This window comes from Salvelinus fontinalis, chromosome 2, assembly GCF_029448725.1.
Source record: "Salvelinus fontinalis isolate EN_2023a chromosome 2, ASM2944872v1, whole genome shotgun sequence".
Lineage (NCBI taxonomy): Eukaryota > Metazoa > Chordata > Actinopteri > Salmoniformes > Salmonidae > Salvelinus > Salvelinus fontinalis.
In genome coordinates this window covers 13,863,216-13,883,508 of record NC_074666.1, presented here as the reverse complement: position 1 = coordinate 13,883,508, position 20,293 = coordinate 13,863,216, and the positions used below count along the sequence as shown (strand labels likewise).

At 41.1% G+C, this 20,293-nt stretch overlaps 1 protein-coding gene across 2 annotated transcripts in view; it reads right to left on the bottom strand.

Moving 5' to 3' along the window:
• The window catches only part of LOC129812633 (potassium/sodium hyperpolarization-activated cyclic nucleotide-gated channel 1), a 162,107-nt gene that overhangs the window by 12,170 nt on the left and 129,644 nt on the right, over positions 1-20,293 (bottom strand). For both annotated transcript variants that reach the window (XM_055864377.1, XM_055864366.1), the window contains 2 exons: positions 15,926-16,166; positions 8,247-8,411 (listed from right to left, as the gene is read on the bottom strand). In XM_055864377.1, the coding sequence (XP_055720352.1) occupies positions 8,247-8,411; positions 15,926-16,166 (406 nt within the window). The remainder of the gene's footprint in view (positions 1-8,246; positions 8,412-15,925; positions 16,167-20,293) is intronic.

The following is a 20,293-nucleotide window of genomic DNA, read 5'->3' as shown; positions in this document are numbered from 1 at the left end:
AAGGGAATTTCATATTTTTTTCACCCAACTTATAACTTCAATGACATTGGATTTTTTTTAAATTTAATCTTTTTTTTTACATTGAATTCACGTTAGTTGACAACTCAACCAAATGTATATCAAAAGTAGATGTTAAAACGACGTCTGTGCCAAGTAGGAACTGTCAATCCTGGATGTGAGGGCCCAAGGGGAAATAAACGCCACACCAATTAAGACGTGAACGATTTAAAACAAACTGAAACAAAAGGCGGTTAACAGAATGAACAACAATCAGAACAATAGAAGACATTAATGCTGGTTCTAACCAACAAAGGAAAGAAACACCAGGATCGTGCTATCTCTGTGTGGTGGCAAACTTTGAACTACTTTTGAACATAAAAATAAATACCCAGAAACCTTCGCTGGTATCAAGAAAACAAACTTGAGTTGTTTCAATAAGTAAAGAAACATTCCTGTTGCATCCCATTTGAAAAGCTACTTTTCCCCTTAGTGCCGCTATGCTGATGAGATGTGTAGAGAAATAGTACACTAAACTATGCCTATATATATTAATGCTCATTAACTTTATTTAGACTGTGGCTCTTAATCAATTAGGAGATGAATGATTACTGACCATAAGGCTGGTTAAATGTATACTCTGGGCTTTCACACATTTGATTGGTTATCTAACTGACTGGTCCGTGCAGGTAAATCCCTGCCCATGGTAATTACTGAGAAGGGACGTAACAGAACAGTGAGGCGTTTACAGAGCAGTACACAGAGCTCAAAAACCTCACCAGGTGGCTGCTTGGTATGACGTCAGCCCAAACTCTAAAAATAGGAAAAGCATAAAGCTGCTTAGGTTTTCTCTCCTGTCACTCTAACCTTTGTACTTAAACAAAGACAACGATCAGCTCAACAAATACACTGTAGTCGTTTTCACAATTATTTTTTTTAAATCCCCCCAAAAAAGGCTCCATCACAAAATTCACAATTCATGTCAAACTGGAATAAGCTTGAAGTGTAATAATTCTGAAATAATGAAAAACATTTTTTTTTTTAACAGATGAAAATGTATTCCTAAACTCAGCAATATCGGTTTAGTTGCATTGATAGAATCCAAGTACTTTCAAAATGCCTACAGAAACAATATATCATGTAACATTCAATCAATATTCATTTCTTTTAGTTACCTCTGTCAAATTACTACTTAGAAAATGACCTGTAAGTTGACAACAAAGATTATGTTAAACCTACTGTGAGGAACCTTCGTCTAACTTTAGGTATCTTTTCAATGGAGGAAGGAATTCACCTTGTGAATGAATGTAACACTGTGAGTTCATGTTCTGAAAAAGGTACTTGAGAACAAATTAATTTTAGTGCGTCTGGTTCATTTCCCCTGGCTGTGCGAATATTGAAATTGGAATAAAGTGTTTACCTGCTGCCTATTCGTCGGCCAGGACACTCTTGAAAACGAGATGTGCTCATCTCAAGAGGGACTCCTGGTCAAATCATTTTTTAGATAGAGATACAGTCAATTGTACAACATGGTATTTGTTTCAAATGCATGGTTCTTTTTTTTTTTAAAGAACCAACCAGACAAGCACTTGCAGTCCAAGTCCATAAATAAACGAGACATCCAGCACTCATCATGACATTGTATTTTCCCTTGTATGAGACAAACCCCCCTTTTTTTTAAAGTCCAAATTACCAAATTCATTTCATAACACTTACTGATTTAGGATAAGTGTTTTTTAACAGCCGGCAGCCAGCTCTTGTATTGAAACGGAATATAATGTGACACATCTGTTGGTTGTTTCCAAAAGCCAACCTTATTCTCTAGTGAAAAGGGCAAATGTAAATCACGACCACCACAGAGGTCAAAAGGGCATACGTTTCAGAGGGTAGTGTGGACAGAATCTACAGGGCAATGGAACTGATGTACAGTACTATAGCCAGTTGGTCAAAGCTATGAGAGGAATCATTCACATTTCCAGAAGAAGGTACATTCAGCGCTATGACAACATACCATATTCGCCTAATAGGCACTGTGGACTATTCATTTGCTCTGATTGGTCTATCCCAACCATGTTTTATCGATTGATTGATTGATTGATTGACTTGCCTGTCACAATAGTATAGCAATGTTGAGTCAACACAAGGGGTGCAAAGCAATTCAATGACAACATGCCTTAGACACAAACAAAGATACCAACTCAAACTCAATAAACCAACAAAGAAGAAACAAACAAACATACCAACTCAATCTCAATAGACCAACAAAGAAGAAACAAACAAAGATACCAACTCAAACTCAATAAACCAACAAAGAAGAAACAAACAAACATACCAACTCAATCTCAATAGACCAACAAAGAAGAAACAAACAAACATACCAACTAAAACTCAATAAACCAACAAAGAAGAAACAAACAAACATACCAACTCAAACTCAATAAACCAACAAAGAAGAAACAAACAAACATACCAACTCAAACTCAATAAACCAACAAAGAAGAAACACACAAACATACCAACTCAAACTCAATAAACCAACAAAGAAGAAACAAACAAACATACCAACTAAAACTCAATAAACCAACAAAGAAGAAACAAACAAACATACCAACTCAAACTCAATAAACCAACAAAGAAGAAACACACAAACATACCAACTCAAACTCAATAAACCAACAAAGAAGAAACAAACAAACATACCAACTCAAACTCAATAAACCAACAAAGAAGAAACAAACAAACATACCAACTAAAACTCAATAAACCAACAAAGAAGAAACAAACAAACATACCAACTCAAACTCAATAAACCAACAAAGAAGAAACACACAAACATACCAACTCAAACTCAATAAACCAACAAAGAAGAAACAAACAAACATACCAACTCAAACTCAATAAACCAACAAAGAAGAAACAAACAAACATACCAACTAAAACTCAATAAACCAACAAAGAAGAAACAAACAAACATACCAACTAAAACTCAATAAACCAACAAAGAAGAAACACACAAACATACCAACTCAAACTCAATAAACCAACAAAGAAGAAACAAACAAACATACCAACTAAAACTCAATAAACCAACAAAGAAGAAACAAACAAACATACCAACTAAAACTCAATAAACCAACAAAGAAGAAACAAACAAACATACCAACTAAAACTCAATAAACCAACAAAGAAGAAACAAACAAACATACCAACTCAAACTCAATAAACCAACAAAGAAGAAACAAACAAACATACCAACTCAAACTCAATAAACCAACAAAGAAGAAACAAACAAACATACCAACTCAAACTCAATAAACCAACAAAGAAGAAACAAACAAACATACCAACTCAAACTCAATAAACCAACAAAGAAGAAACAAACAAACATACCAACTCAAACTCAATAAACCAACAAAGAAGAAACAAACAAACATACCAACTCAAACTCAATACATCAACAAAGAAGAAAAAAAACATACCAACTCAAACTCAATAAACCAACAAAGAAGAAAAAAAACATACCAACTCAAACTCAATAAACCAAGAAAGAAGAAAAAACAAACAAACATGAAATAAATACAAACCACAAGCTTAATCCAGGTTTGAGCCAACATTTGCGCGCTATCGTTCTGCAAATTCAACTTGTTTTTATAAAAATCTTCTCACAGTATCTGTTATATTTAAAAGACACTGGGTACCTGTACACAAAAAACTCTCCTCATATCGCCCCTTTTTTGGTAATAGTTGTTTATAGTATAATAAAGTGCCTGAGCAAAATGAAAGTTATAGATAGAATTCACAATAACTTTCTGCTATTATTTATCAAATGTTTGGCCATGCAATTCAAACAAATGTCCCAGAGTTCCAGTTGAATACCCTCACCATACGTTATGCATGTGATGATAAATATCCCCAACCACTCCTATCCAATTCCTATATTCCTACGGTAATGATCCATGACTCTTTAATGCTTTACGCTCATAGTTTCAAACTACCGGTCATTTGAATAACATTAGAATATTTGTTGATGTCATGTCATAATTGTAATGTTAACTTTAATCTGCCATAAAGGATGTTTAGTAAGTAATCTTAAGATTTATACTTGATCTATTCTTTTACAGAGGGGGAGTTGGACGACTCCTTTCAATTATGTGTGATTTTTTTATATTTTTTTATCTAATTAGAATTGAATATTTTAAACAGCTATTGTTAATTTTAAATAATCTCCTTATAAGTTATTTTAAGTTATATGTTTCTCATTGGTTCAAACCATGTGGGCCAAGTCTGGCTAAAATCCTTCAAGAAAGTGAACATTTTAAAGCAGAAAGTAATTGAAGAGAGGGCTAGGGATTAAATGGGGGCAAAATAATGTGTACATTATAAAAGTAGACCTCGCATGGAGAAACAAACAATTCTGACATCCCTACTAAGCTCACTTCAAAATGAAGCTTATCTATGCAGAAACCAAAAGTTGAGATAAATAATATTGCTGATTTCTAAAACGTTGCATACGACATCAGTTAACTTCGAAACTTCTGTCAAAATGTGAGACCTGACAAAAAGGCACTTGTAACGTAATAAATATAGCTTACCAAGCCACCTGCTGTATTCTGTCCTTTAATAAAGATAAAAGATTATAGACTTTTCATGGAAACATAATGGCCGTCTTAGGACAAAGAGTACATACAGTACACACAATATGAAGAAGGGTGCTTTCTCAATACGGATGCATTACCTATATGCATTACTAGTGCAATATTCTACAAGCATTAGATGCTATATGCTTTCTTCTCCTTATGAGTGTGTGGCCATGATGAAATGTGAATTTTATAGGCAACCTCTCCAGATAAATATCAGATAATATTTGTAGCATCAAAGCAGCCAATTGAGGAGAAACAGTTTAACCGGATTATATCAGAATATTTCCCAAATATTAATATAGTACAAATCTAGTACATTATGAGCATAATTATTTAAAAGGGAGAAGTTATTTAGGAAAAACAGCATAAAAAAAGATGCCCTGGTTGCATTACATACATGTGCCCCTTTTTTTCAGTCATTATAATAATTCTGTTTCTATCTGATTAATTGATTATCTTTCTTTATGACTTTAGTTAAATTGCCACTAATAACGGCAAAGTGTGTCTATGTTTCTCTAACAAATGAAAGGAACATGGCTTGGCAGGAACCAGAGTGAGAGGTGAAGGAACTGGCCGTGTACAGTAGCTAGGGTTACAACATTTAGTAGATTCCACAAATTTCCAACTTTTCCAGAAATCCAGGTTGGAGGATTCTCATATCTCCTGATTATTCCCTCCTGATTCCAGGAATATCCCAACCCGAGATTTCTGCAAAGCTGGGGAATTTTGGGAAAGTTGCCAGACGCTAATGGGGAGTCATAAAATGTCTACAAGCCGTGCCTGTCAAGCCGGATCAAGCCAGGTCAAGCCTGGTCAAACCTGGTCAAGCCTGGTCAAGCCTGGTCCAACTTGGTCAAGCCTGGTTAACTTTGAGGCCTCTGACTCCCTGCCCTCCCTCCCTGGTGTCACATGCCCAGCTCAGGGCCCCTGTTTGGGGGCCAGGCCAGTCTATGGCTGCTCTGGCTGGGCTGGTCCTTGGGACGGGGTCGGGGTGCTGCTCATACCCAGGTGTGCAGGTGAATGGAGACGGAGGCACATGCAGATGAATTATAGCTTCCATCCACTCGCCAGAAGGGGTTCCAGTTGGGGGTCAACACCAAACCAAAGAAGGGGTGGAACTGACACCCTCCTGGACAGACAGATCTGACACCCTCCAGGACAGACAGATCTGACACCCTCCAGGACAGAAATATCGGACACCCTCCTGGACAGACAGATCTGACACCCTCCTGGACAGACAGATCTGACACCTTCCCGGACAGACAGATCTGACACCCTCCCGGACAGACAGATCTGACACCTTCCTGGACAGACAGATCTGACACCCTCCCGGACAGACAGATCTGTAGTGCTGAGCGATTAACCAAAATGTTTTGTTGTTGTTGGTTATTAAACAACGAATTGACCGACGTTGTTTCAATTACTGGAATTCCATTGAGTTCGTTTTTTTGTGAGCCCAATCATTCACCAGAGAAATCTGAGAAATCAAGTCAAGAACTATGTGGAATTCTGGGCTGAAGGGGTGTAGTTTTCATTAAGCAAATATACAACCTTGTTCAGCGCAGAAACTTGGTAATTAACTACAATGACCATAATCCATTGTGCCAGTTTTGTCCGGCTCAGAGACATATCAGTGAGGAAGAGGCTAAGCGAGAGGTTTCATTCTCGCCAAAATCTGTCCAAAATAACGCAATGCTTTTCTATGGACTTATTTTGGATCTAAGCTTGTCGCCTGCCTTCCCGTCTTTGGGACAACAACTCCTATTGTTAGGGTGAAGACACGAGCATCTCCTCATTAAATACAGATCTCTGAACAGATACACTTTTACACCTGCTACGTTAGGTTAGATACCCACAGACCACATAGACAGCATGAGAGAGGAATGTACACAACGACGAGAGAGAGAGAGAGAGAGAGGGACAGAGACAGTTCATGAAAGTATACCTTATCTATTTTGAAGAACTAGAAAAATGATGTTGTCAGACAGCTCTGCAGCATACCTCGGCAGGCTAGCTAAATAGGATGACTGAAGACAGTACAGTATGGGGAGCACATAACATTAGATGGTCTGGCTGGCTGCTACCGTCGGAGCAGAGATGAGATGACGACTTTAAGGAATGAAAAAAGAATAAAGTAATTAAATGAAAACTAAGTAATAAAAACACAACTGAAATAATTTACTAGTTCATAGTGATTTCTATTGATGTCTACCCAATGTGGACCTGACCGAGACAATGGAATATTTACTAGTTCATAGTGATTTCTATTGATGTCTACCCAATGTGGACCTGACCGAGACAATGGAATATTTACTAGTTCATAGTGATTTCTATTGATGTCTACCCAATGTGGACCTGACCGAGACAATGGAATATTTACTAGTTCATAGTGATTTCTATTGATGTCTACCCAATGTGGACCTGACCGAGACAATGGAATATTTACTAGTTCATAGTGATTTCTATTGATGTCTACCCAATGTGGACCTGACCGAGACAATGGAATATTTACTAGTTCATAGTGATTTCTATTGATGTCTACCCAATGTGGACCTGACCGAGACAATGGAATATTTACTAGTTCATAGTGATTTCTATTGATGTCTACCCAATGTGGACCTGACCGAGACAATGGAATATTTACTAGTTCATAGTGATTTCTATTGATGTCTACCCAATGTGGACCTGACCGAGACAATGGAATATTTTCAATATTTTGGCAATTGAATGTTCTCTAATTTTGTCTTTGGAATTTCCATTAAAAAGCTCTAAAATCAATGTAACGTCATTATTTCATAATGCATTTAATGCAAATAAATAAATAATCAAAACCGAAATAGAAAATCGTGATAATTTTTTAATAATCGAACCGAAACCGAACAGACCTCAAAAAGCACTAATCGCTCAGCAATTACAAATCTCACACCCTCCTGGACAGACAGATCTGACACTCTCCCAGACAGACAGATCTCACACCCTCCTGGACAGACAGATCTGACACTCTCCCAGACAGACAGATCTCAAACTCTCCTAGACAGACAGATCTGACACCCTGCTGGACAGACAGATCTGACACTCTCCCAGACAGACAGATCTGACACCCTCCTGGACAGACAGATCTCACACCCTCCTGGACAGACAGATCTCACACCCTCCTGGACAGACAGATCTCACACCCTCCTGGACAGACAGATCTCACACCCTCCTGGACAGACAGATCTCACACTCTCCCAGACAGACAGATCTCACACCCTCCTGGACAGACAGGTCTGACACCGTCTCGGATTGACAGCGACATGCACTGCCTTCCATTTATTAATAACACAAAACGATCAACGTTACAAATGTAAACAATTATTGTAAAGATATGTTATCAATGTAAAACATTTTATAAAATTAAGTTAACTTGATGGAAAGAGAGAAGGAAAGAGCATACAGGCCATGCATCACCATGGCAGGCAGGCAGTCAGACAGACAGACACAGTGCTGTAAAGGAGGGCAAACACTATGGAGACAGTCACATACACACGGCACATGGCACAGGCAGGCCATGACAGTGCACCAATCCCCACAGTAGAGTAGCAACACAAGGCATGGTCAAGGTCTTACCGATGCGGTCCAGGCGGTCGATGGCTACGGTCTCGAAAGCGCGCCGCATCATAGGGTACTCTTCTAACACCTCGTTGAAGTGATCCACGGAGAGGGAGAAGAGACGGCAGTAGGTGTCAGCGCGAACGCTCGCCGTGCGTCTTCCCTTCGTCAGGAGACAGATCTCTGCAGAAACAATACAAAAAAAAAAACACACACGATAAGACTCTGGCTTTGTGATGTCACTGAAATAATGTCATATCTCTGTTTTGGTCATGACAGAAGGACACATTTCTACACACTTTCAAAAGTTCTCCAGTTATATTTTGCAGGGAGACCATGGGTCGGGTATCCTATATTTATCTCATCACTACTGGGTGTGAGTACACTCTTTCTAAGCACTTTCTGTTTCGGTCTCTATGCTGTCTAAGGCTTGATGGCCAAAATGTGTACATCCATTGTCAGTAATACATTATTTGCGAGTGTTGCAGATCTTTGACAGACACACAGGGAGGGAGGGAAGCGAATGGAGTGAAAAATTACAGCCCTAACGAAGATCAGCTCTAACCCAACCTGAGGTGTAGATCCTCCAACATGGGACAAATGACCATATAAATGAAGAATGAAGTCCAGGGTACAGCTGGATCTAATGCACACAGCCTTCACCGCTGCATTGTCACTAAAGCAGTGGCGAGTCAATTCATCACGTTGTCACTTTGAGCTAATGATTCTGAAATGTCAGTGTATGTCCAGGCCCGGGCTGCTGCTGCTGCTGCTGCTGCTACTGCTGTCTAGCATAGGCATGTACAGTACAGAGAGTCAACTGAATAGACACAGTGATTCTTGAGCAGACATCCTGACATCTCAACGATCATTGGGGATATTGCCTTTTAAAGTCTATCACCGTGCACAGGTATAGATCATCTGTGCTGGATTGACTCCCAGCCTGTATGTATCAAGTGTAGTTCCTATACTTCAGCTTCATATTAAAGTGGTAGACGACCCTTGTCCCTGGCCCTTATCTCAGCCCTTCAGATGGTATGTATAACATGTTAGCCACTGGGAAATTATGTGCTAGTTCTGTAATTACTGGACTCTGCCCTTGGACATGTTACCCCTCAAATTAGACGCAACTCTTGGATCTAATTCAAGCAACGCAAAGATTCCCCCTGCTACAAGATTAACCCTGCTACAAACTACTGTGGGGTCAACCATCCTAATAGACCTATCAGAAAGACAGCCAATGAGAAAGTAAACCCATCTTGTGCTCAGTGGCTAGCTGATGCTAGCTGACGCTAGTTTATGAAAGCATTCATATTTATTGCTAGTGTGTAGACAAACATGTCCCAATACCGCAATATCTTCTTCAAAACAATAAGTCATATAAGTCACAGTGAAAGGGACGTGAATTCTTGGACGTTTGTTTGAGGACAATGCCCTTGACATTCACAGCCTAGAGTTCTACTGTGAAAAGCGTTAGCTGCTATAGAGCTGCCTGCCATAGCCTGCAGGATGTGAAAACAGGACTCCCAAACTGTGAGTGTGAACAAGGTGTTAGGGCTGTTATAATAGAAAAAGCTCCTCATAAGTGCGATCTCTGTTGGCACAGAGAGAATCCATGTGGTGCTATAACACTGAGCATCCTATTCCTTAGGGCTCTGCTCAAAAGTAGTGCATTATATAGGAAATAGGATGCTATTTGGGACACACTACCATACCATACCCCCTCCGTCTCTATAATCGCTTCACACTAAAAATAATGAGCTAGCTTAAAGAAATACACTGAACAGAGAGAGAGAGCAGAGAGAGAGCTAAGAGAGACAGCAGAGATAGAGCAAAGAGAGATACAGCAGAGAGAGAGAGAGAGAGCAGAGAGAGAGAGAGAGAGCAGAGAGAGAGCAAAGAGAGAGCAGAGATAGAGCAGAGATAGAGCAAAGAGAGATACAGCAAAGAGAGAGAGAGAGCAGAGAGAGAGCAGAGTTAAAGCAAAGAAAGAGACAGCAGAGAGAGAGAGAGAGAGAGAGAGAGCAGAGATAGAGCAAAGAGAGAGACAGCAGAGATAGAGCAAAGAGAGATACAGCAGAGAGAGAGAGAGAGCAGAGATAGAGCAGAGAGAGCAGAGAGAGAGAGCAGAGATAGAGCAAAGAGAGAGAGAGAGAGCAGAGATAGAGCAAAGAGAGAGAGAGAGAGCAGAGATAGAGCAAAGAGAGAGCAGAGATAGAGCAGAGAGAGAGCAGAGAGAGAGCAGAGATAGAGCAAAGAGAGAGCAAAGAGAGAGCAGAGAGAGAGTGAGAGAGAGCAGAGATAGAGCAAAGAGAGAGCAGAGATAGAGCAGAGAGAGAGAGCAGAGATAGAGCAGAGAGAGAGCAAAGAGAGAGCAGAGATAGAACAAAGAGAGAGCAGAGAGAGAGAGAGCAGAGATAGAGCAGAGAGAGAGCAGAGAGAGAGCAGAGATAGAGCAAAGAGAGAGCAGAGAGAGAGAGAGAGAGAGCAGAGATAGAGCAAAGAGAGAGCAGAGAGAGAGAGAGCAGAGATAGAGCAGAGAGAGAGCAAAGAGAGAGCAGAGATAGAACAAAGAGAGAGCAGAGAGAGAGAGAGCAGAGATAGAGCAAAGAGAGAGCAGAGAGAGAGAGAGAGAGAGAGAGCAGAGAGAGAGCAAAGAGAGAGCAGAGATAGAGCAAAGAGAGATACAGCAGAGAGAGAGAGCAGAGATAGAGCAGAGATAGAGCAAAGAGAGAGCAGAGAGAGAGAGCAGAGATAGAGCAAAGAGAGAGCAGAGATAGAGAGAGAGAGAGAGAGAGCAGAGATAGAGCAAAGAGAGAGCAGAGAGAGAGCAAAGAGAGAGCAGAGTTAAAGCAAAGAGAGAGAGAGCAGAGAGAGAGCAGAGAGAGTGCAGAGATAGAGCTAAGAGAGAGACAGCCGAGAGAGAGCAGAGAGAGTGCAGAGATAGAGCTAAGAGAGAGACAGCCGAGAGAGAGCAGAGAGAGAGCAGAGATAAAGCAAAGAGAGAGACAGCAGAGAGTTGGAAATACATTGCAGCAGAGAGTTGGAAATACATTGCAGCAGAGAGCAGAGAGAAAGTTGGTTGCAGCTGGAGTTAATTGTATTATCTGACAGGTGGCAACCCAGAGGAAAAGAGGAAGGTTAGCAGTTAGATGCCTGAGTTGGCGAGAAATTAGAAGGTGTTTCTGTCACTCTCACAAATTAGTGGACAATCAGTTAGCTTAGTTCTCCTGTCCTCTGGCTGCTTCCCAAATAGCACCCTACTACCTATACAGTACAATACTTTTGACAAGGGCCCATAGGGTTCAGGTCAAAAGTATTGCACTAGGAATAGGGTGCCATTTGGGACTCAGATTCTCTCTCCTTCAGTGTGGGAACAGAGCCCGGGCACCCAGCACTGTACAGTAGTTATCTGGACTACAAGCTGATCTGGGTTTACATACTATTAGAAATCATGTCAAATACTTTATCTAGGCTTGATTGAGCTTGACTGGCACAATGGAACCAATAAAATAGTCACAAGGAGTGTAAACTACAAATCACGTCCATCTGGCACTCCTGTTAGGCTAGAGCAAACGCTCAACAGATTTGAAAGGTTTCAAATAGTATCTGAACCCAGATCTGGTTGGGATGGGGTATAGCCACCCAGCCTTGAGGCGCAGACATCTGGACAACCTTGGAAGTCTGAGACCTGGGAGAGTGTGATTAGCACGCTAACTCTAGCTAGTTTGTCGGTACGACAGAGTGATTAGCATGCTAACTCTAGCTAGTTTGTCGGTACAACAGTGTGATTAGCACGCTAACTCTAGCTAGTTTGTCGGTACGACAGAGTGATTAGCATGCTAACTCTAGCTAGTTTGTCGGTAATACAGAGTGATTAGCATGCTAACTCTAGCTAGTTTTTCGGTACGACAGAGTGATTAGCATGTAACTCTAGCTAGTGTAAGAAATTGTAATAGATACTGGAAACTTGTAATAACAACTTCTCAACATAAGCCATCTTTTATACAAAATACACACACCCCCGTTTTCCCTTGGACATATGCTGGTCTCATTAGACACCAACCACAGACACACACAACTCCCCTCCCCCATGACAACCACAGACACACACACAACTCAAGGTTGGAGCACAAGACAAAGAACTATCTCAAGAACCAATGGAACGTTGACACCAGGCCTGATCAGGACTACCCACGACCCAGATCGACCAATCAGAAGGCCAGACTACAAGATCAACCTACTTTGCTTGTTGCCTATATAATCTGAATGAACTGTTTAGAGCGGCCTCTTTTCTGACGATTCCATACGAATCAGACAGAAGGGGCCGTGCTGCACGCTTTGCCTGATATTTTTACACTTGAATAAAACTGCCTTATTATACAAATATCCACCTCGTCCTATGTCTCCACTTGATCTCCTGTCTCCAGTAAACGTTTTATCAACACTAGTTTGTCAGTACGACAGAAAGTCAGACTCAGGAGTGATTAGCATAGCGTTCCTGATTAGTATTCCATATTAGTGTTGGTTAGATTTACTTTTAGCATGCTAATACTATCCAGTAGCATTGGGCGTAGCTAGCCGGCTTGCATCAGTGTTATGGCCAGGTCCTCTGTCTGTCTTTGGCTAGATCTGGGGCTATGTTATGCTGCTTGATAATGTGGTTCAGTGGAGGGGAAGTAGTGAGGCTCCTGACTGGACCAGCTGCTCTCAAGTCAGCTCACTTCCTAATGCCATACTTATGCAACGACCAACAGAGAGGGGGGGGGGGGGGGGGGTATCACAACCCACCAGATGGGCAGCAGGCCGGAGCAGGTGGCTGGCATCAGCATAGCGTGGCAAAATGACGGGCTACACACACACACACACACACACACACACACACACACACACACACACACACACACACACACACACACACACACACACACACACACACACACACACACACACACACACACACACACACCCTTCATGCTGCCTCAAAAAGAGTGGAGGCTCTGTTTCATTTCAATTTGATTTCTATTCCCGTTTGGGGCTTACAGTGCACACCACCATCACACACAGCATGCTGCAACTAAACACAATTCACTGGTGACAGGAAATAACCCCAGGAAATAAATATATAGGATATGTCCCAAATAGCACCCTATTCCCTATATTAGTCTAGGTCAAAAGTAGTACACTATATAGGGAATAGAGTTCTATAGGGCTCTGGTCAAAAGTAGTGCACTATATAGGGAATAGAGTTCTATAGGGCTCTGGTCAAAAGTAGCACACTTTATAGGGAAGAGGGTTCCATAGGGATCTGGTCAAAAGTAGTGCACTATATAGGGAATAGAGTTCTATAGGGCTCTGGTCAAAAGTAGTGCACTATATAGGGAAGAGGGTACCATTTGGGACACAGACATAGTGTGCAGAGCAGGAGCAGGACAATTATAATATGCACAAAACAATCCCTAGAAGGAGTCTCTAACTGTCCCCTCGCTGTGACCCGTTTGGATTACAGCCTTCATTTGCCCCCTGGTTCACCTTCCAAAGTCACTGGTCTCTAGGTTGCCACGAGTTTTGCTCATAAAAAGCTCAGGCCCTCTCACTGCAACTACTTCAACTATTTGTCTCTGTCACCTGGCTGCCCTGCCAACTGCTATAAAACAATTGTTGTGTAGAATAGAATAAAATAGAATAAATACTTTATTGTCCATTGGGTTAGAATGGAAATGTGTCTTTTACCTTTTCCCCACAGGTGTGTATGAGTTGCCTGAGAGGACCAGAGGACCAGAAAATCATAAAATACTATGGAGTGTACCTGTGAAATGGTCTCTATAAAATACTGTAGAGTACCTGTGAAATGGTCTCTATAAAATACTGGAGTGTACCTGCGTAATCGTCTATAAAATATGGGGGCGTTCGAAGTAGGCTATCAGAGTTGAATGACACATTAGTGAATATTAGGCAGTCACAACAAAAACGATATAACGTCGGACAGCTTCTTTAAATTCATTCATTTGGAACTTCTTTTTATAAGATGTCTTTAATAAATCTTAACAGAGTTACCTGAACAAGTTCGTGCAGTCACAATTATACCCCCTGCAGCTTGATCTGACAGAGATACACAGTGTGTAGTTAATCACTATTGACCAACTGCTGTTAAATCCAATTACAGCGGGACTCATTCATTATACCCTCCTATAGGACCCGATCTTAAGTTTCTAGTTACTCCCCTTGGTCCACTATGTCCTAATCAGATGCAGCCCTGTCTACTAGAGTTAGGGTTAACCCTACTGTCTACTAGAGTTAGCGTTAACCCTACTGTCTACTAGAGTTAGCGTTAACCCTACTGTCTACTAGAGTTAGCGTTAACCCTACTGTCTACTAGAGTTAGCGTTAACCCTACTGTCTACTAGAGTTAGGGTTAACCCTACTGTCTACAGTGTTGCTTTAACATAAAGGCTAAACAAAATCTGTGAAATCATACTAGTGGATTAATCATTTGATTACAATACAGTACATTTGCTTATCTAACATGCATCAAAAGCAAGGTATGATACCGTTTTTTGATTGCTTGGCTGTAGTTACCTGTTTTTAATTCAATTAATAGATTGGGCTAGAGGACCAACGGTATTAAATAATTAGATGTGAGGTTGTTCCGACAGCTGGGGAGTTTGAATGAAAAAAATCCTCCACTGATTTGTTTTTTGATTCACCGCTTTTTCCTCCCCAGACAGGCCATATCTATCTGGAAGATTGCACGAGGCATGCAAACCACACAGCCAGAAGATATTCTTAGAATCCTAAATCGTCTTTCCGTGGGAGGGGGTGAACTTGGATTAAATGAAAAATGTAACATCACATCCCTTTTCTAAGAAAAGTTCAAACATGCTTCTCTCTCTTTCATGACATGAGAAAATGTGGCAATGTAAACAATTGCCTTTAAATTAATCATTTGATGGCAAAATATTTGATAGTTCTATGTAACGTGCTAGGGAGATGGGGGGATTACTTCCTCAATTATGCAAAAGGGACATTCTCAGTTGGCTGCTGCTGCAGAGCCCAAACGCAGAGCAGATAGCCATGTAACCTTTGTTTGTCCTCTGGGTGCTCTGAGCCCTGATCCCGAGCTTGGCTTGTCTCCCCTTCAACCCCCTCTACCCCGCCTTCCACCACCCAATCCAGATAAATTTTATATCATTGGAGAAGCTAACTCCCATCCCCCCAAAAAAGGAATCTACATCGGCAGTGATGGGACTTGACAAACATTGAAAGCAGAGGAACTGAAACGGGAGAGATACTGTTGACTGAGTGTTGCATTCATATTCACTGTATACCCAGTGCTTAATATGTGTAAAAACAGGATATATCTAAATGGATGGAGTGGGTCTGAGTATGCATTTAAATGGGTTTGTCAGGGTTGGTTTAAGAAATGCTCTCTTTTCATGTTTAAGCTTGGTACCTGTTTAAACACTTTTGATCCCTATGGCTAACCTACACTTTGGCTCTGTTTGTCAAATATCCATTTCCAATAGAGAAAAGGTACTGCAGGTAACACACACACACACACACACACACACACACACACACACACACACACACACACACACACACACACACACACACACACACACACACACACACACACACACACACACACACACACACACACACACACACACAAAGTCTTTATTTTCCCTACGTACCTCCAAAGTAAGAGCCATCAGTCAGCTTCATCTCTTTGTTAAGCTTGGTGATGACACTGGCCACACCATGTTGGATGAAGTACATCTTCTTGCCCACGGTGCCCTCCCTGATGATGTAGTCGTTGGGCTGGAACACCTCGAACTTCAACTTGCTCAACATGCCCGTCACGAAGTTGGGGTCTGCGTTGGCGAACAGCGGCATGGTAGCCACCAGCTTCCGACAGTTGAAGTTCACAATTTCCTGGGGGAAAAAAGATAGAAAAATATAGTTTTAGATGCATTGTTCATAATAAATATTGTGAAAACTATAAGAAAGGCATTTGACAAAAGTGTCCCTTTCTCTGATGGATATGAACGGTATCTGTCAATTAGGGCAAATTATTTTCCTGTCTTGACCCCCTGCTAGTCCTTGATTACATATAGCTGCTGTCAGGCTCGAACATCAGGGCAAATAAGAGTGGTGATAACGGATAGCCTTGGCGAGTTCTCCAATTACTTTTTGTTATTGGTTATATCAAATGCAATTTGTTATAATACTCTAATGGAACATGTCCAAGTTCAACATGCAATCTCAATATTCATCATGTCTCTGCATTGGAATGGATGTAATATGTACAAAAACACTTTTCATCACTCTTTGGGGTAACTTTTGGTGCTATTGTCTTTGATGATGATGACCATGACATTAGTCTCTTCAGAAACAACAGGAGATTGTTTGTCATTCAGGGTTTGTTTGAGAAGGGCTCTTCCAATATTTCAGTTTGGTGCTTGTCTAAAGAATAAGGAAAATGGTACTCTAGAAAATGTGCAGAAACTTGTCTCTGATGATGATGATGATCTTGCCCTCAACAGAGGGCAATGATCTCTCTGGTTATCTCAGACAACAGGAGGAGATTCTTTCCTATTTGGGGGTCTGTTAGTGTTTACTGAGCAGTGCCTGCCTGCCTGCCTCCCCTCCTCTGTCTCTGTTGCCATGCAGACAGACTGACAGACAGAGCTTGGCCTTCACTGTTCCACTAACCGCTTACTCACTTCCTGTGAGAGATGATGACTCTCCAATGGAAGCATCTGAGCCAAGGATACATCAGCCAATCTCCTGTTCGGCTGAGTTTTGTGCTGCTCAGTACTGAGTCAACAGCAGCAGTGGGTTCTGACCTCAATCATGCACAACGATTAATGAATTAGATGCTCAGTATTCAGCCCGGCTTGGCCAGGATGGAGCCCCACTAGGGAAACAATCTTTAGACTTTATCTATTTAAGCAGAAAACCTGTCCCGTGGCAGCGGTGCCTGGCTGTATAAATAGCTGCCTAGCTGCAAAGAAACGATGTCCGACCAGCTGCAGAAATTGTCGAGATGAAACTTTAACTGTTTTCTCACCATAGGATGAACATCATCATCATCGCCCACCCACACTCTTCCCTGATACACTGCCTTCAGAAAGCATTCATACCCCATGACTTATTCCCACTGCTGGCTTGCTTCTGAAGCTAAGCAGGGTTGGTCCTGGTCAGTCCCTGGATGGGAGACCAAATGCTGCTGGAAGTATTGTTGGAGGGCCAGTACGAGGCACCCTTTTCTCTGGTCTAAAAAATATCCCAAATGCCCCAGGGCAGTGATTGGGGACATTGGGTGCCATCTAATGGGACATTAAATGGGTGTCCTGACTCTCTGTGGTCACTAAAGATCCCATGGCACTTATTGTAAGAGTAGGGGTGTTAACCCCAGTGTCCTGGCTAAATTCCCAATCTGGTCCTCATACCATCATGGTCACCTAGTCATCCCCAGTTTACAATTTACTCATTCATCCCCCCTCCTCTCCCCTGTAACTATTCCCCAGGTCGTTGCTGTAAATGAGAATGTGTTCTCAGTCAACTTACCTGGTAAAATAAGGGTTAAATAAAATTTCCACATTTTGTTGTGTTACAGCCTGAATTCAAAATGGCTGAACTTGTTTTTTTCTTTACCCATCTACACCACACCCCATAGTGACAAAGTGAAAACATGTTTTTAGATATGTTAGCACATTTTTCCATTTATATTTGATCCTTAAACACTCCCCAGACCTTAACGAGTACAAGCATACCCATAACATGATGCAGCCACCAGTATGCTTGAAAATATGTATTGGATTTGCCCCAAACATAACATTTTGTATTCAGGACAAAAAGTGAATTGCTTTGCCCAAACTTAGGAGGATCAATAACATTCTAGTTACTCCGCAATACTAACCTAATTGACAGAGTGAAAAGAAGGAAGCCTGTAGAGAATAAAACATTTCCAAAACATGAATCCTGTTTGCAACAAGGCACTAAAGTAATACAGAGTCATGTTTTGGAAATGTTTTATTCTCTACAGGCTTCCTTCTTTTCACTCTGTCAATTAGGTTAGTATTGCGGAGTAACTACAATGTTATTGATCCTCCTAAGTTTTCTCCTATCACAGCCAATATACTGTACTCTGGAACTGTTGTAAAGTCACCATTGGCCTAATGATGAAATCCCTGAGTGGTTTCCTTCCTTTCCGGCAACTTAGTTGGGAAGGATCTTTGTAGTGACTGGGTGTATTGATACACCATCCAAAGTGTAATTAATAAGTTCACCATGCTCAAAAGTATATTCAATGTCTGCGTTTATTTTATGTATTGTTCATCTACCAATAGGTGCCCTTATTTCTGAGGTATTGGAAAACTTCCCTGGTCTTTGTGGTTAAATCTGTGTTTGAAATTCACCGCTCGACTGAGGGACCTTACAGATCATTTGTATGTGTGGTGTACAGAGATGAGGTAGTCATTCAAAAATCATGTTAAAAACTATTATTGCACACCGAGTGAGTCCATGCAACTTATTATGTGACTTGTTAAGCAAATGTTTACTCCTGAACTTAATTAGGCTTGCCATAGCAAAGAGGTCGAATACTTATTGACTCAAGACATTTCAGCTTTTCATTTATAATTAATTTGTAAAAATTCAGAAAAACATCATTCTACTTACATTATGGGGTATTGTGTGTAGGCCAGTGACACAACATCTAAATTGTATCCATTTTAAATTAAGGCTGTAACACAACAAAATGTGGAAAAAGTCAAGGGGTGTGAATACTTTCTGTTGGCACTGTATGTCTGGTTGTCTCTGTTGTGCTGTGTGATGCCTGCTGTGATATACTGAGCTGAACATAGCTGAGCTGAGATTAACCTATCTGAGTTGAGCTGAGATTAACATAGCTGAGCTGAGATTAACCGATCTGAGCTGAGCTGAGATTAACATAGTTGAGCTGAGATTAACCGATCTGAGCTGAGCTGAGATTAACATAGCTGAGCTGAGATTAGCCTATCTGAGCTGAGCTGAGATTAACATAGCTGAGCTGAATTTACCTGAGCTGAGATTAATCTATCTGAGCTGAGATGAGCCTAGCTGAGCTGAGATGAACCCAGCTAAACTGAGCTGAGATTAGCCTATCTGAGCGGAGCTGATTTTAACCTAGCTGAGCTGAGATGAGATTAACCTATCTGACCTGAGATGAGATTAACCTATCTGAGTTGAGATTAATCTATCTGAGCTGAGATTAATCTATCTGAGCTGAGATTAATATATCTGAGCTGAAATTAATCTACTTGAGCTGAGATTAATCTATCTGAGCTGAGATTAATCTATTTGAGCTGAGATGAATCTGTCTGAGCTGAGATTAATCTATTTGAGCTGAGATTAATCTATCTGAGCTGAGTTGAGCTGAGATTAACCTATCTGAGCTGAGCTGTACTATGCTCTGCTCTGCTGGGATGGGATGAAATATGCATTCCTGGCCAGTTCAGTGCTCTGTGGATCTGTCTTGTTCTCAGTATTGTGGGCAAGACTGGGTTATCTGGGCTTCGCTTTACTGTGCTGTACAGACCTATGCTTGTGCTCTACTGTGTTAATGCTGCCATGTGCTCTACTGTGTTAATGCTGCCATGTGCTCTACTGTGTTAATGCTGCCATGTGCTCTACTGTTGTTAATGCTGCCATATGCTCTACTGTGTTAATGCTGCCATATGCTCTACTGTGTTAATGCTGCCATGTGCTCTACTGTGTTAATGCTGCCATGTGCTCTACTGTGTTAATGCTGCCATGTGCTCTACTGTGTTAATGCTGCCATGTGCTCTACTGTGTTAATGCTGCCATATGCTCTACTGTGTTAATGCTGCCATGTGCTCTACTGTGTTAATGCTGCCATATGCTCTACTTTGTTAATGTTGCCATATGCTCTACTGTGTTAATGCTGCCATGTGCTCTACTGTGTTAATGCTGCCATGTGCTCTACTGTGTTAATGCTGCCATGTGCTCTACTGTTCTGTGTAGATATATGGTTTCCTGTGCTGTGATCTACAATA